This window comes from Ostrea edulis, chromosome 5, assembly GCF_947568905.1.
Source record: "Ostrea edulis chromosome 5, xbOstEdul1.1, whole genome shotgun sequence".
Classification (NCBI taxonomy): Eukaryota; Metazoa; Mollusca; class Bivalvia; order Ostreida; family Ostreidae; genus Ostrea; species Ostrea edulis.
In genome coordinates this window covers 2,519,776-2,537,210 of record NC_079168.1, presented here as the reverse complement: position 1 = coordinate 2,537,210, position 17,435 = coordinate 2,519,776, and the positions used below count along the sequence as shown (strand labels likewise).

At 34.8% G+C, this 17,435-nt stretch overlaps 1 protein-coding gene across 12 annotated transcripts in view; it reads right to left on the bottom strand.

The window, feature by feature from the left end:
• Positions 1-518: 518 nt before the first annotated feature.
• LOC125649641 (casein kinase I-like) overlaps positions 519-17,435 on the bottom strand; it is a 25,041-nt gene continuing 8,124 nt past the window's right edge. The window contains exons 3-12 of one of the 12 annotated variants that reach the window (XM_056167009.1): positions 13,350-13,498; positions 11,138-11,372; positions 10,597-10,767; positions 9,922-10,067; positions 9,476-9,568; positions 8,315-8,335; positions 4,844-4,948; positions 4,430-4,465; positions 3,441-3,553; positions 519-2,473 (exon numbers count right to left, since the gene is read on the bottom strand). In XM_056167009.1, the coding sequence (XP_056022984.1) occupies positions 2,419-2,473; positions 3,441-3,553; positions 4,430-4,465; positions 4,844-4,948; positions 8,315-8,335; positions 9,476-9,568; positions 9,922-10,067; positions 10,597-10,767; positions 11,138-11,372; positions 13,350-13,498 (1,124 nt within the window). In that variant the 3' untranslated portion in view covers positions 519-2,418. Of the gene's footprint in view, positions 2,929-3,440; positions 3,554-4,429; positions 4,466-4,843; positions 4,949-8,314; positions 8,336-9,475; positions 9,569-9,912; positions 10,068-10,596; positions 10,768-11,137; positions 11,373-13,349; positions 13,499-17,435 lie in introns of all 12 variants that reach the window. The other 11 variants (XM_056167010.1, XM_056167015.1, XM_056167014.1 and 8 more) reach the window with 11 other exon arrangements.

The window sequence follows — 17,435 nt, the reverse complement described above, 5'->3', positions numbered from 1 at the left end:
CCCAAGGATGTTCTGTGTTAAGTTTGGTTAAAATTGGCCCAGTGGTTCTGGAGATTTTTAAAAGTTAGGTAATTTCACTATTTTGCTATTATCTCTCCTTGGAGAAGGTCATCGCCCCTAACAAAGTTGAATCCCCTTGCCCCAAGGATGCTTTGTGTCAAGTTTGGTTGAAATTGGCCCAGTGGTTCTGGAGAAAAAGTCAAAAATGTGAAACTTTTTAGACAGACGGACAACAGATGATCAGAAAAGCTCACTTGAGCTTTCACCTCAGGCGAGCTAAAAAGTACTTTTGGTCTGATGTTGCAAGACCTTTTGTAAAATGGGCCCCTGTAGCTCCATGGTAGGCTATCTGACTAAAGTGCAGACCTACATATTTATAATATAGGTCTATACTCCAGTCAGATTGCACAGTAGGAAAAATTGGGACTTAAAGACAAGTCTGACATCACAATGATTTGATGGCCAAACTTTACGACTGAGGAGCTACACAGCTAGGTTGCATACAAATAGTAAATCAATTATCAATAGATTTGAAATTTATTTCTGATAGTACATTAATTATTTTTTTTTATCAGACAATGGTGTAGATCACTCGTTCCCTCAACACATATGATTATACCTGCTTTAAATATTATGGATACTGATTAAAAAAAACAATATCACACACACAGACACATTTTCTGAGATCTTGCATTCTGAACTTGAAGCTTAGCTTGTCCACAGTTACATATATATGATGTAAAAAAAAAATTGTTTTGTGCAAAAAACACATCGTAATTACTGCTCAGAGTTGAAAAAGTATACCGTTGTTGCAATACAACGGATATAAGTTGTCTTGATTTAACCTAGAGACCAAACAACCTTGACACTGAGAAAATGCTCTCACACGAAAATGGCATCAAAGTATTTCTTCAACTGAAACTTAGAATTTCAGTAAAAATACAGAAATATCTGTGATTTATGGGAGAATTCATCATTTGTGAAAACTCATTTCTTGCACACTGTGTATGTGAAAGCCCACTGTGATAATATATATACTTCATTCTTTTCATATCAATAAACCCACTTTTACCCCAAGCTTGAATGTTCTTGTTAAGCTTTACTTTCACACTGCTTTTACCCCGAACTTTAATGTTCTTGTTGAGCTTTATTTTCGACACAAAACTTGACCATCATATTTACAGAGAATTGTGTGTTGACCTTAAACTTTACAATCAGACGCATGTGTTAACCTTTACTTCTGACCTAGAAAAATCTACAATCAGATTCACAAAGGGCTCCCATTTGTTATTTGGAATGATGAAATTAACGTCCTTACATGAGGACTCAAAAACCATTTGTCAGTTTCTGTTGATCAGACTTTTTCATTGTAACTAGCAAAAACAAGCTTATACATACTTTCATAATTACAAATATTATAATCTGGCTGAACAAGGTGTTAATACTAGAATTCATTTGTCAAATTATAGAAAAACAATTCTATGTATGTACAATACATCTAACAATGCATAAAATACACATTCTGCCATTTTCTGAGGGAATTTTTTTTTAAACTTCTCCACAAAACGATATAAAAACAGAGATGAAACAAATAACTGTTTGTTCCATCTTAGAATACAGTTCTGCTTCTTGGCACTAAGAAAATCATTGTTTACAAGCACTCTCTGTATTGTCCCATTAGTCAGTGCAGTAGGACTAACAAATACAGCATTTTCTCTCTACTTTCATTTTTAAAATCTCTGAAAAATGTAGTCTGGCAAGACAGGTATATAAAAATGCTTGTCAGATTTTGAAGAGATATGAAAAACTCAGAGAAAACAAATGGCACATTATACGAATGACAATCATGCAAACAAGTAATTTCATCCACACGCAAATCACCCTTTATAGAAACAATAACCTCGTTCAAGTTAACGATAACTTGCTAGTTAAACACATCTTCCGGTATGAAATACATGTAACTTGTATGTCTAATATTTTTCACTATTTAGGTACCTCAAAGTCACACATTTGTTATGAGTAGACAACAGAGCAAAGTAAGAGACGATTAACACCTGATTAACACTCAAGAATCTTGTTTCATCAATCAGGGAAAATATTTTGAAATTACCATTAAAATATTTGAAAAAAAGTATACAACGTAAAAAAACAAAACCAAAAAAAAACATCAATTTTAGGGAAAACCTGATAAGAAAACCCTTGACTACTCTCTCCGTTTGCTGGCACACATAACTTGCACTCATTGAATGGTCTAAAAATGCTGTACGTCTTTGGTTTTTACTCAAAAGACTGATTGACAACACCTTCAGTCGAGGTTTGTATTAGTCGAGGGTGATACACATGATCTTTTCTGACGTCAGCCTGTATGATTGGCTGTAGAGGGATATAATGAACATCGTCTCCTCCTGACATTGCTTGTCATTTCCGTCTCTTGCTTTTCCGTGGCCTTTTTCTTCGGGTGAAACAGCAGCACCTGCGAAAAGCACGAGAGGATTTGTGCAGGCAGATATTACATGAATACATCCACTACAGGGTTTTGCGGCCGAATTCTCTCGACCAGTCTCAAGACTTCCGCACCATATACACAGAGTTCAGTGGAATTATTATAAATAACAAGAGTACTGTAAAACGTCAACACAAATAACAAGACAGAACAAATTCTGGCGTTCACATCCGAAGTTCACATTAAAATCTCCATACAGTTCCTTTTCAGCTGGTTTAAAACGCACTCACTCACAGAACAAGTGTCACAGTCCACAAGAGTTTTTATTGCAGTATTAAAATGAGAAATACACCAGAAAATGGCAACATATAAAAGTTGTAACTCTTAAAAGACTAATAAAATTTCCTTGAAAATAATTGGCTGTAGTATGGATGTTTTGTTAACGTGTTGTCTTCTTTTTCTTGCGTCGACGGAAAAAACAGCATCTGAAAGCAACAAAGAGTCAAGCCTGCTAGCAGCGTAATCATGAACTCCCACACAAAAACAAACAACAAATATTGTTGATAATCCATATATATATATTGAAAACATCTACCAATATGTAGACAAGGTTATTTAAATTTTAACACAGCAAGGTGTCCTTTTGGGTCAATTCACTACCTAGCCGACACATACAAACAAATCAGTCCAGAAATTCACTTTACTTACATTTTATCAAATTAAGGGTCCCTTCTACAAACACACCAAGCCCTACTGCCATAATATTCCAACAGCTCTTAAAAAACTCGTATTCTATACCAACTACTATCCATATCGGGATCACTACAACTATGCACACACAATTCTTTCTCTTTCATCTTATGGTTAAATTACATAAATTACAGATTTACAAAAGATTTCTGTTCCAATACTATTTTTTAAGATTTGTGCTTTATAGAAGCAGGGCATTGCCTTGATATGCTGTAACCGTGACCCATTGTGACCTTGACCTACTTACTTTGTTTCACTGTTGTCCTCTTCCTGCCTGTCTTTACTAAGCTGCAGAGTGGAGTGCTGGCCCATATCGTTATTATCCTCCGTGTTCACGTCACCATTGTTGGAATTCAGCACCTAGAGGTGAATTTAAAAACTCGTCATTCCTAGGAACAAAAACTCGTCATTCCTAGGAACAAAAACTCGTCATTCCTAGGAACAAAACCTCATCATTCCTAGGAACAAAACCTAATCATTCCTGGGCCAAAAGCTTGATATTGTATTAAATCCAACATTTTCTACATTCACTAGCCATAGCACAAGCAATCATTTACTGTAGCTGATCATAAAATGCGAAATATTTTGATATATATATTTTGTTTAATGACTTGTTCTGGATAGATAAATAAGGTTCAAATACAATCAGACATTTACTACAACTAAAAATAAGTTTCTTCAATATAAAGTAATGAAAAATTTGAACCAAAATGATGAACTCGAAGCATTTATTTACTGAATATTTTCTTAACTAACTATTAAATGACTTAAGATTCCCTAATGATTAGATAAGTAACCATGCTATTCAGTTCAGTATTCACTTTCAAACGTCATTCACACTCACAGTAGTTGCATATGAAATAATCAGCCAATCTAAAGCGAGTTCTAAAATTAAAATGCTAAAGCAATCATTGAATACCACAGAAATGAAAACATTTACAAAACAGGGATGAAAAATATATAGACAAAATGATAATCTGTTGATATTAGGCAGAGATTTGAAGTTCACATGAGTGAAGAGAGCATGATACAAAGAGTTCCTGACAGATGATATCTGTAACAGATTCTGCTCTATCAAGCAAATTTGGAAAATTCAACTTTGAATATTGAGACATCATTTCACCAAGATAGGAAAAAAATATCAGCAAGATATGCACCGACTGGACAGGTCGCAGTCACAGAATGTTGCATAGCAAAGTAATAAGCTACAGGGGGAGTAATGGACAAGATATATACCGTGTAGTTGGGAGACAAAAGCGCAGAGTGATATGGCTGCATAACAAAAAATTTCAAAATCTGTCATAAAACATTATTGAGCAAAATAAAATCACTTAAACACATAAATACAAAATACCTGCAGATAATATATTGCAGACTGATTATTCAAAATAAAATGCTGGACATCCATACATTGATACTGTCATACTTTTAACAAATGAAAATGTACATATATACAGTGAACAATCTCAAAAGCCTTACGAAATAAAGTCAGAAATGAAATACATCAAGCCCAAATTCTCCAAGCTTATCAACAGGGTACCCAGGCATGAAATGCATAATAGCATCATAACAACCCGACAAAACAAATTATACCCGAAATGGGATTTGAAAAACCACTACAAATGGCGGGTAATGGAGAGATAACATTACCTGAACTGAGCCCCCATGTCTATCGGGTGCGAGGTTGGCACCCAGATAGTTACTGGTGTGTCGGGAACTTTCGCCCCAGGCTAGTCCCCTTTGATTTGCACCGGGCTGAAACGGCAAATCAGTGAATATATGCTAAATGTCACCTTTACAATTTTTAAAATGAAGACTCAGCATTGGTAGAATTCTCTATCATGCCAGGCAGTCTGACAATTAAAGGTGGCCTACATATTCAAAGTAACCATCTTCAAATTTCGGAAAACATTTTGCTTAATTCTCAATTAGGACATCCTACATTTAGAGTACTGTGCGACAGCTCCAGTACCAATTCTTATGAGAAATCTGCTTTTTTAAAACACTATGAGCCTTGATAATGGAGTGTGAAGAGAGTTTAATCTCTCAAGATGACATCTGCCATGATTTGAGCAGACAATCAGCTGCTGTACATGGGAGAGAATCCTGTTGCTAAACCATTGGAAGTTCTTTGTGTCTGTAATGGTATTCAGTATTACACATAAGCATGGTGTACAGGTTTAGGCATGGGACTTTCTGCACATGAAACCTACCTGTTAGAGATATAATTAAACAATGACAACAACTTCATGAGAATGACACATGACATCAGATTCTAACAGGTTAATCGACTAGCATGTTACAAAATACACAAATGTAGCTTCTTCAATGTTTTCTTTCAGGGTATCTTGTCTGAATTCCTTCTCTCTTTATTCATAATTATATTCATTAATTAAAACAAACTACAGATATGAGTAGTTGGGTCTAATTCAGACCCTTAAATGTAAAAAAAAAAATCATAAAATTTTAAATAATTTTTTTTAAAAAATCAAACTTCATTTCCTGTGATACAAAGCATTATAATATCTACATTCAGCTGCAATCGGTTTTAGAATGCTAACATAATTGCAAGTGGTTATTTTTTAATTTCAATAACACGAAATTTCAAGAACAGCATTAATTTTACTACCGGTTTTACATGTATCTAGTTACATATCAATCTTCATGAAGTTGCTCTATATTTGCAGGAATGAAAATGAAACAAAAATGTGCACTTTACATCAAAATTTCCAAAAATCTAGGAAAGTCATACACATCTTAATGAGGCTCATTACACTAAAATATTATTTAATGTCTCGTTTTATTAATAAGCACATGAATTCATTATTGTAGAAGTAACAAAAGCTCTGAATTATTTTGTATGATCTTTTGGTAATTTTTTCTGAAATGATAAAAAGGTATTTTGTTTGCAAATAAGATATTCTAGGGTCTAAATTTGCTGTGATTTGGTGCATGATATCAATATCTAATCAATCATGCCTACAAGACTCAGATAGACATTCTAATTTTCTAAATAAAAAATTAAAAATGATGTTTGTTAATATTTTTTTTAAATCTATGTACAAAATGTTTTTTAAAAAACCATGTCAGTTAGAAGAGACATAATTGGAAAGAGATGTTTTAAAATAATTGATAGCCAGTATCACTTTTTTGATGGTGAAATCTTTCTTCATTTGAGGGGCTTTAACAAGCCAAGCCAGTAAATAAAATTTTGGTGTAATGAGCTACTTTAAAATCATCAATATCAAATTTGTTCATGTACTCAAAACATGCAGTTTCAGAAACATCAAAACGACCGATATCGAATACCGAGTTACAGGCAGTTCAGGAATTCAGATAAGATTTCCCCCAGTAAGAAGATGCAGCTCACAATGAACAACACATAGACAAGCAACACATTCACACGAGCATGAAAATGGACACTTCGAAAATTCTCCATCTCTTCAATCTACATGTATTTCTAGCCAGCATGCATACCAAGTTTCATGAAATGCAGACAAAACTTCAACATTTTGATTAAAACACATATACAAACATATTTGAAAGGGCAAAGTTGATTGAAATTTACAATATTCCATAAAGAATAAAGACTACCAATACACAACAGTAAAGATGTTCCAGATGTTAAGTCATCTGATTACTAGTGAAAATCCCCTTAGTTTTGCTCTTATATTCTTGTACATTATCATTCCAGATAAAAAGTTTGTAACTTATGGAACACACATTCACATAGAACAGTACATACAGGATACGCGTGGCTAATGTGGATGATAATTCCCTGTGCTGAATGATGTCTCAATATCTTAGTCCCATTCGTAAAAGTAATTCAAGTATGAAAGTTGGAATGCTACTGAAGTATATTATGCATGAGATAAATTTCACACAGATATATGAACTTGTTGCCCAGTCATACAGTATCTAGCATCTTAATTTGATATGGAATAAACACTACTGCTGAAACTTTACAGCACATGCACTCCACATTATACAATCATCAAACACTTCCACTGGACTCTATCAATTTTATCAAATAATAAACATTCCGAAGAATGAGGAGTTGCTTTGTTTTGTATCCAAATCTAAAAGTTTTAAAACTGGAAATGAAATGTTTTACAGTAAGCACACCTCATCCAGTATCAAATGCCAAAATATCTTTATTTTTCAAATCCACTAAAATCTTTCATAATTCAGCATTTACATTTGTACAAGTCCAAGGTAAAAAAGTTGTTTGATGTTAACATGCAAAAATACTGATAAAACATGCAGACACTACAGCACATTCAAATACTAAAGGAGCAGGGTTATGAGCTGAAACGAATTTCTCTCCATGCTGCATAATACATGTATAAATACGCAGATAAATAGCACAAAATACACATTTCCTTCTCCATAATGACGCTATGAAATGTTACAGTATAAAACCCATTTTTTGTCCAATTTGTCAATACCCAACACCTATTCAGAGTACAGATAGGTAATTCCAAATCCAACACGTCCATTTTTATCAGAACCATATAACCCCCAGGAAATCATGATCAGCTAAAATATCTCGTACAAAATAGCATACAAAGTTCGGGTATTTTAGAGTCTGGAGCTTGATGAAGAATGTTTGAACTAACTCGATGTGAATAAAATGTAAACATCAGACTATTATTACTCTTAACAAATTCCTCTAATCTACCACTATTTCTGTCTATTGTCTCTGATTAAATACAAATGAACAAAGCATTTAGAAGAAATAAGTAGTCTTTTGAAGAGATTACGGGGGAACTACAACAAATAGACTGTGTTTATAGTTGACATTCAGCATGCGGGACAAAGCTCAATCATTTCAAATTACATTTATAAATTTCTATGGTAGAACCGTTTTCTAAAATTCTCTATAATTTCTAATCTTATTGCTTGGTACACGTTATAACTTCTACAGTGTTGTGAATTTGTACATTCTACGATTAAAATTCCTACAAATTCCTCAGTTTTGGGGGCAATTTCATTTTCAGCATGCATTGTACCAATGCCAAAATGTCTTGTTAAAATACATCTTAGGTTTGTTATCAAGTTAATGGAAGAAAGGGGGATAATTCTACTCCAGGACGAGTGGGCATGGTGAGTTCCTCTTACCTCATGGGGCCTTTGTTTACTCTGGAAAAAAAAATCATCAGTTACAGCCCCTTGTACAAAATCTTCCTTAACCTAGTCAGCAACACTTCTAAAATCATTGTGCATTCAGGCCCCGTCCTATCAGATACATGTAGATATCTAACAAATTAAACAAAAGATTTTGGATTCTGAAATATGAAATACTTTTTCAAATTTTCAAACTTCTTTCATATTCAAACACCCCTCCATCCAAACTCATATAAGCCTATCATTAACTTTAAAATGATTCCTTTCCTTTGACCTGGCAAATCTAAAATCTTTCCCTTCACTTGACCTGGCAAATCTAAAATCTTTCCCTTCACTTGACCTGACAAATCTTAAAATCTTTCCCTTCACTTGACCTGACAAATCTTAAAATCTTTCCCTTCACTTGACCTGACAAACTAGGAATTCGCCTCAGCTCTTGAATGAAAACATGCATGAAGAGAAGAAGCAGAGAAGGTGCTAACTCAACAGGAAGCTGGCGTAACACTGCCATGACAAGGACAGAGTAGACAAACAGGTGAAGTATCATGTATACTGAGGACATTCATTGAAACTCAACACTATTTTACATCTGTATCAGTTCTGTGTATTGCCTAGGTCATCACGTAAAACAGCTTCTGATGTCCAGTAATAATGCATTCAGATAGAGATTTATAAGTATTAAGCACAACTGTGACCAATACTTCAATCAATCATTACAGGTTCCAGACATTTCCTGTCTTTTTGTGTGTGTATAAAATACCCACTGCTGAATAACCATAAACGTAACTGCAATGTCGTACCCTGCACTCCAGGATTTTACTGGACAGGATGCTCATGTTTTGTCCCAATCAAAAAAGGCTTACACTTATTAAGTACACAAAAACATAGGGAAATGCAAGATGTCTTTTATCTGTCTGTACCAGATAGTCTTGAGTTTCAAATTACATGTACCTCAGATAAATCAATCTAAATCACAATGCCCCATCCCCCAATATCTTCACCCAGAGCCTTTCTTCACCATAATGAGGAGTCATCAAGAGTTAAAAGATTGCAATCAATCAGTGAGCATGCAAAAAAAAATAATTCAGTCACATGACACACAGATATTGCCAGCACTAATCAGTGCAACCTAATGTATGGGGGAGGGGGGGTTACCTTCTTCGGTTGAGGGTGATGCCTGCCTGGTGCTCCCTCGTTCGTTTTGGAGGGTCCTATTGGGTCCTGTGAAGGAATGGGTACTGGTGTGGACTAGTAAAATTGGTTTAATAGAATTAATCATATGATAAATGATGTGGATATTGAACAATAATTAGTGCTTAAAACTATGATAATAGACTCAAATGGCATCTTTAGCAACAAATCATAAAACTTTATAATTTACACCAATGTAATTTAATATCTACGATTTTTCATAAAAACTGATTAACAAACAAAAGATTATTCTATTTTTCATTCTCTTCATCTTCAAATATATTAATTTACTATAATTCATTGAATCCAAGATTATTAGACTAATATGTACAACCCTTAAATGCAAACTAGTGTAAATAACAAGCTCCCAGAATACTTTGCTGAGTGATGTGAAGTTTTACCTTACTCACCTGCCGGCCAACCCAGTCAAAGTTCCAGTCGCACTCGTAACTCTTCTGGTACATGAGATCTGTGAACAGTCGCCTTAGGTAGTCGTAGTCAGGCGTCTCAAAGAAGTCCAGTCGCCGTACATATCGTAAATACTGAGCAAATTCCTCTGTAAAACAAATCAACGATTCATCAGATTAAGCGCGTCAGACACACATTTAGGCAGCTCAGAGAAAACATGTCATTGTGTCAGGAACGAGATTTCAGATTACGAACGTCAGACACATGTGTAGGCAACTCGGTGAAAACATGTCATTGTGTCAGGAACAAGATTTTCAGATTACATGCGTCAGACACATGTGTAGGCAACTCAGAGAAAACATGCCATTGTGTCAGGAACAAGATTTTCAGATTACATGCGTCAGACACATGTGTAGGCAACTCAGAGAAAACATGTCATTGTGTCAGGAACAAGATTTTCAGATTACATGCGTCAGACACATGTGTAGGCAATTCAGAGAAAACATGCCATTGTGTCAGGAACAACATTTTCTACATTGATCTACAGTCTACTCTTACACTTGATTCTTTTTTTAATTTTAGGTAACTATAACTATGAAAGATCATTTCTGAAGTTACCCGACAAACACTACTCAAGTACATCCTATTCATGGTGCCAAAAATACAGCATGATTTACCTGGGAAATTTTCACACAAGACTTCAATTGGGGTTGCTCGCTTCGTATCCCCGATTTTTTGGTAGCGTTCCTTCAAGGTATCCGCCTTGAGACCCTGCCATGGTAAGCTCCCTCGTAAGAAATACATGAACATGTGACCAAGGGCCTCAAGGTCATCCCTTCGACTTTGTTCTGCAAAAGTTAGTTTTTACTTTGAAAAACAAACACAGACTGAGAAATCATTCATGGTGTTGACCCCATTAACTATTCGAAAAGTTGAAAAGAATAAAATTAAACCATATCAACAGTTGCATAAAAATCATTCCATCTAACGATTCCTTATAATAAAAACACTCAAGATTTATGACTAACAATAATGTTACACAATTCAAAATACATAAGTATTAATATTCTTCACACAACCACCAGATGTCATCGAAATTTGGCAAACTGCATCGTCTTCACAAAACTTTTCATACACTTGAATCTTTGTTTCGGGATTCTATTACTGAGTTTTACAATGTACAACTACACCCAGCCTTCACAGAAGCGTAATACGTACCTTTTCCTAAATGTGTATTTATGCTCATGTACCTCGCGGTACCCGTTAGACTCTTATGTTCCCGGTACGGTATGTGCTTGTGTGTTTCACTGTCAATATACTCTTTGGCTAAACCAAAGTCTATAATATGTATGATATGTTGTTTGTTAGTTGACTGCCTCCCTATTAGGAAATTCTCCGGTTTCACGTCCCTGTAGATCAAGTGTTTTGAATGCACAAATTCCATCCTCGAAATCTACAAAGAACAATTCAATATTGATTTTCTTATCTACAAGAAAAAGCCTTACCAATCTGCAATGGTCATGCATACATGTATTTCGTGTTAGTTTATTACACTATATATCAGAGTACCCGAAATACGTCGGGCCGTCAGACATTTCCGGTAAAAAATGAATCGCTCCGGTAAAAGTTTGTATAGTTCCTGACCAAATGTCTGGTATTGTTTTTGTTTTGTTTATAGAATTTCCGGTATTATACTACTTCAGTTTTTCCAAATAAACCTGTATACACAGGTAAATCAGGGTAGATATATATGAATTTCAGTCGATACAAAATTTTCAGTCTTCGAAAATTAAGCGGTAGGCCAGCGCCGATAACCGTGGTTAATAAAATCGGGATCGGGCAACCAAGCATCATTGACGCGCATGCCCTGTAAGCCAGTAATATATTTCCAGTGGGGATTATGATCCCCTACTAAAATATAAAGAATGTGCAATTCCTGGTAGGAAATCAGTGAAACAACCCGTTCTTACAGAGAAAGTTGCCGCTAAGAAGTGTGGGGAAACAAAGCAACAAAGAAAATGTTAGCGTGCTTGGCAAGAGAACCGACCCTGATTTGAATACAATGATAGTCTCATATTTTGCATCTGGTACAGAAAGAAAAACACTGCAAATTGTAAGTTCGTGTCCGGCTCGGATAATTATAGAATTGAATCTGTAAGAGAACACGAAAACAGTAAATGGTGTAACCACTTTGCGCCGAAGTAATAACGAGTGACCGCCTCAGACGTTCAGAATATGTGACTGAGCTAGTGAATAACCCTTGTTTTTACTTTTATTATGATGAGAGTGATTTTGAAGAACTAGAGGAATCAGAATTGGAAGTTGAAAGAGAGCTGAACTTATTTTGTTATACTAATTAAAAATGTTTAAACTTGAAATTTCGAATCATGTTGAATCATTCTTACACAGCATTTGGGCTAGTAAAATCTTATTTGGGCTACCAAATGGTGTACTCTCATTCTTGTAGTCAGAAAGGTTAAGTGCAAAGACTGAATTTTGCACATTAGAAAATTTGGTCTGGTAAAATTAAAAATCATTCGTGTACACTGATATATGAAAATCCCTAGTAGAGTATCAAAGCAAAAGGTACATAAAGAACTCCATAGACAATATGACAACCTAACTACTGCAATGGTGATATCAAACTGATGAACTCCGCATCAAACTAGCGTTGCCACTTTGCAATACACTGTGCATGCACATGAAACATTGATTTGAACAGTGTTTTATTCATGAATATTCATAGTAAATACAGACTAAATTAGGATTGGGCAGCAGGCGCAATGCCTATATATAAGCCCTCTCCATAGCCATACCTCTTTTATGTTGCACAATTTAAAAATTGTTTACATATATCACAACTCTTGTTAAAAATTCATACTAATACACGACTTGCTTACTAATTTCTATTCACTAAAACACTGATCATTTCTGGTTTACTCATCTTCTATGAATATAACCTTGTGACAAGCTTCTAAACAATATATATAATGTCAGCTCTACATAACTGTACATCCACTATCATAAGGGACCAGATCAAAAGATTTATGTCGGATAAAAATCTAAATACAAATAGTGAGGGGGAGGGGGGATAAAATCTCCTGTAAGTTTCTGTCATCCGACATCGATTACACTTTAGTGGAAAAGAAAAACGACAAACGATTGTTAAAAACCACATAATGATTATCATATTTTAATGGAACATTTGAAGTTTTAATGTGCACTTTCATTTATGAATAAACAGTAGAAAGGGTATATTGAGTGTTGTTTATAATCGTGTGTTTTTAGTTTCAACATTCATCATTAGTTTTAAAGGGGGGGTAGGGGTCTTTATGAAAACTATATGAATTTAGTTTTTTGTCAGACATTGAACTTTTGATCTGGCCCCTAACCATTACAGTTATCCTCTTTGTAATCACTATACACTCACCAACTGTATGGCTATCATTAGTACAGTCTTCAGGGTGAATTTTCTGTCACATATGTCAAATAAATCCTCTAAGCTTGGCCCCAGCAATTCCATCACCAATGCATTGTTTTTTGCACTTGGTCCAAAGTAGTAGACATTGGGAATACCCTCTGTACAAATAGTAAAAGACATTCAATGATCTAAAGTAGTAGACATTGGGAATACCCTCTGTACAAATAGTAAAAGACATTCAATGATCTAAAGTAGTAGACATTGGGAATACCCTCTGTACAAATAGTAAAAGACATTCAATGATCTAAAGTAGTAGACATTGGGAATACCCTCTGTACAAATAGTAAAAGACATTCAATGATCTAAAGTAGTAGACATTGGGAATACCCTCTGTACAAATAGTAAAAGACATTCAATGATCTAGCTTTAAATGAAGAGTATAAAATATTAGACAAACTATTACTATGAAACTGAGACTGGGATAGAATGCTCATTTCAGTAGAACAGCAAGGTGTATTATGGATTCATTTGTTTTTTGTATGCAATAAATTCCATAGATCTATCAAAAAACCATTCAATGAAAAATAATTTTGTCGAATGCTTCTCTTACATTTTTTCTTCTACGAGCAAAAACAGTTGTTATTTGGTTTTTTTTAAATTCAGCATTTGGGTATCATATGAAAAATGATGAAACCACAGAATTTGTGAAATACAACTCAGCTGTGTCATAACAAACTTCATTTCCTATGGATCCACCCACAAAAATACCAAATTCTCCAATCACAAAAACCTAAATAAGCATAAAAAAGTATGGCATCTCCATGCAACAGGGCATATTTATAAACAAGGCATCAAACCTGATGCATTTCATATTGAGTTAGGGATGCAGGCATTCATTCATGCACTCTCTCACTTGCACACCATTGCATCACAGAATCTCCTCCAACACCACTGCAGAGTAACTTTAATTGAACTAGAAATTCTGTACCTTCTCTTTTTAAAATCCATCACATATCAAAATGTTCTATCCTATCACTAACAGAACATGTGAAGCATTGACATTGTTTTTAATCCCTCTGAATCCAAGGAACATAACTCTGCTAAAAATTAACTGACTGGAACCTCATAGTAATTTGACCTGCATATATCTCTGTTGTAGAAACAATAAAAGGTAATGTGTTTGTTCAATTTCCCCAGTTCTGTAAATCAGCATCAACAATACACGATACTGTTTATTACAATACATATTGTTTCAAAAGTATTTATCAATGCCCAGCTCTAGAATCTACAAAGGAATTTTTCAGTCTTTATCATGTTTATTTTCAAAGGGTGGACAAATGATGAATTGGACAGGCCAGACTGTCTGACAACAAGACATAAGGACAAATTGGTCAATCACTGAATATACTCAATAGGTACTCCTAGGGCATAAGTCGACACAAGAAATCTGACAAGAAGACCAGTCTCTGTAATAATTCGTAACATGTTGCATTGACTTAAGTATTTTATTTATACGGATTAAATAGCCATTTCATTAACCTATAATCAAGACATATTAAGTAAATTCATACCAATATTTACTGTATCAAGAAAAATAAATCTTACCAGTTTTATTTCAATATTATTGAACAATAGTACAATGTGAATATGCTTGGTTAACTGTTCTAAATGTTACACAATATACAAACAATCTAATCAGTTTCTCTTGCAGTTTTGAACTCAAAAAATCAATAAAATTACTGGTCAACCTAAATCCCAAGAACCAGGAAAGTTAAAAAACTCGTTTCACATGGCAGTCAATGCCCCCAGTAGACAAAACCTACAGCGACTGTTAATATATACACAATATAAATGTCCTTTTAAGACAAGAGTGTACAAAAGTGTTGATGGTGTATTAAGAGGGGTTTAATTCACACAGTCAAACACGACCTAGTTGTCAACACAAACAATGACTGGTGAGAGCTTTAATACAACGTTCCATTGCAGCATGCCAGTGACCACAAAAATACATCTGACACATTATTTATCCAGTCCCTACTCCCAAATAACTTCTTCTCTATCCCTCAATAAAACTTAAATGACACAATTTATCCATCCCTATTCCCCAATAATTTCTACTCTATCTCTCAATAAAACTTGACAAAATTTATCCATTCCCTATTCCCCCAATAATTTCTTCTCTATCCCTCAACATGCTGAATAAAACTAACCTGACACAATTTTTGTTACTCCCCAATTACAAAACTGTCATAATTTCTTCTCTCTCCCTCAATATGACACAAATATTCCCTGCCCTTCAATAACACAACATTAATATAATGTACCCCCTACCTTTCTATAACAAAACTGACTATAAGTTATGAATTATAACAAAGCTGTTATGTCAATTACACAACTGATAAATTGATAACAGAACGGACATATATCAATAACAGAATTCAATCATCCGTCCCTTGTCTCCTTACCCAGTGTATTATATAGATGAAAGACTGTTAGAAAATTCTATCACAATATCTAAAGAATAAATGTCTTCCTCTAAGTTGCTGGTATTGTGTGCTCCATTAGGGATCCGGGTTAGAATAGGTTCTCAGTACCCCCTTGCTTGTTGTAAGAGGCGACTAAATGGGGCGGTTCTTCGGATGTGACCACAAAAACCGGGCTGCAGGTGTGGCACAATAAATGATTGTTTTGATGTTTTCCGCCACACTCAACAATATTTCAGTTATCTGGTGGCGCCCAGTCTTTATTGGTGGAAAAGAGAATCCAGATACAATGTACCTGGGAAGAGACCACTGACCTTCCGAAAGTAAACTGGGAAACTTTCTCACTATTCGGCGCGAGTGGGATTCGAACCCGCACCGACCAGAAGTGAGTGGCACAATAAAGATCCATCCCTGCTCAAAGGCAATAAGCACCAAGCATAGGCATAAATTTTGCTGCCCTTCACCGACAATGGTGAGGTTTCCGTATGAGTGAAAAATTCTCGAGAGGGACATTAAACTATATATAATCAATTAATTGTATTGTGTGTGCAGGGGGGGGGGGGGGGGGGGGGGGGGTGAGAGAGAGAGATAACTATGAAAGTATGGGGTAATTCAGAGATTAATCTTATGTTTCCATTGTATGAACATTAACAGACATCAGGGCTCAACATCACTTGTATGCGGGTCTGATAAACAGACCTATTGCAATTGAACGTTTTCCAAAGTCTGATAGAAAATTTTCAAAGATATCACCTTGCAAGCATAGAAAGAATGGTATGTGTTGTTACATAAAATCTGAAACATCTTGGGAGAACAAGTTGTCTGGATAATACAGCAATCACCTAGATGCTTATCTAAATGAAATATAAACACATATGCCAAGCACCTTATTGACAAAGAAGCATAAAATACAATGTTGTACAATGGAAAGTAATACAGCATTGTTTTTCTTTTCCTACAATGCATTATTTTCTGTCAAAGTATTAGCAATAGCAATTTTTCTATGTAAAATTCCCACTGAAATGGAACGGGACCCTGAACCCAAGAAGGGTCAATTGAACAACAACAACAAAAACATAACGTAAAAAATCTTTGCCCCATTGTATCTTCAATTAGAGCAGAGGCTTCAACAGAAAGAAGTATAAGTACCCGCTCGTGCACACACACATACACTCACACACGCATGCACACTCACACACACAGTTACATTGTGTTCTAAATATACAGACTTGAAAGTTCAAAAACATAATTTCAAGTAATGTATACATTCATTTGGGAAATGCAGTATTGACAATATTTGTTTGTCATCTGTCAATTACAGAATCCAATACCACACATATATCAAATTTCATTTAGATTGTAGAGATAAATAAATTTCCATAATATTTTATGCAGATTTTATTTGTAAAAAACTTTCACATAACAAAGATTATTTGACCACACGGAAACATTATGGTAATCAGTCAATTTCTCTTTTCCACAAATCATTGACCCCTGCCTTTGTCATCAGTAAAAACTCTTTGCATTGGGAATTTTACCTTCGCCCCATAATGGACAGATTTACCGTGTTATCATAAATTTGCCAATATATATATGTATGGATGGATGTATA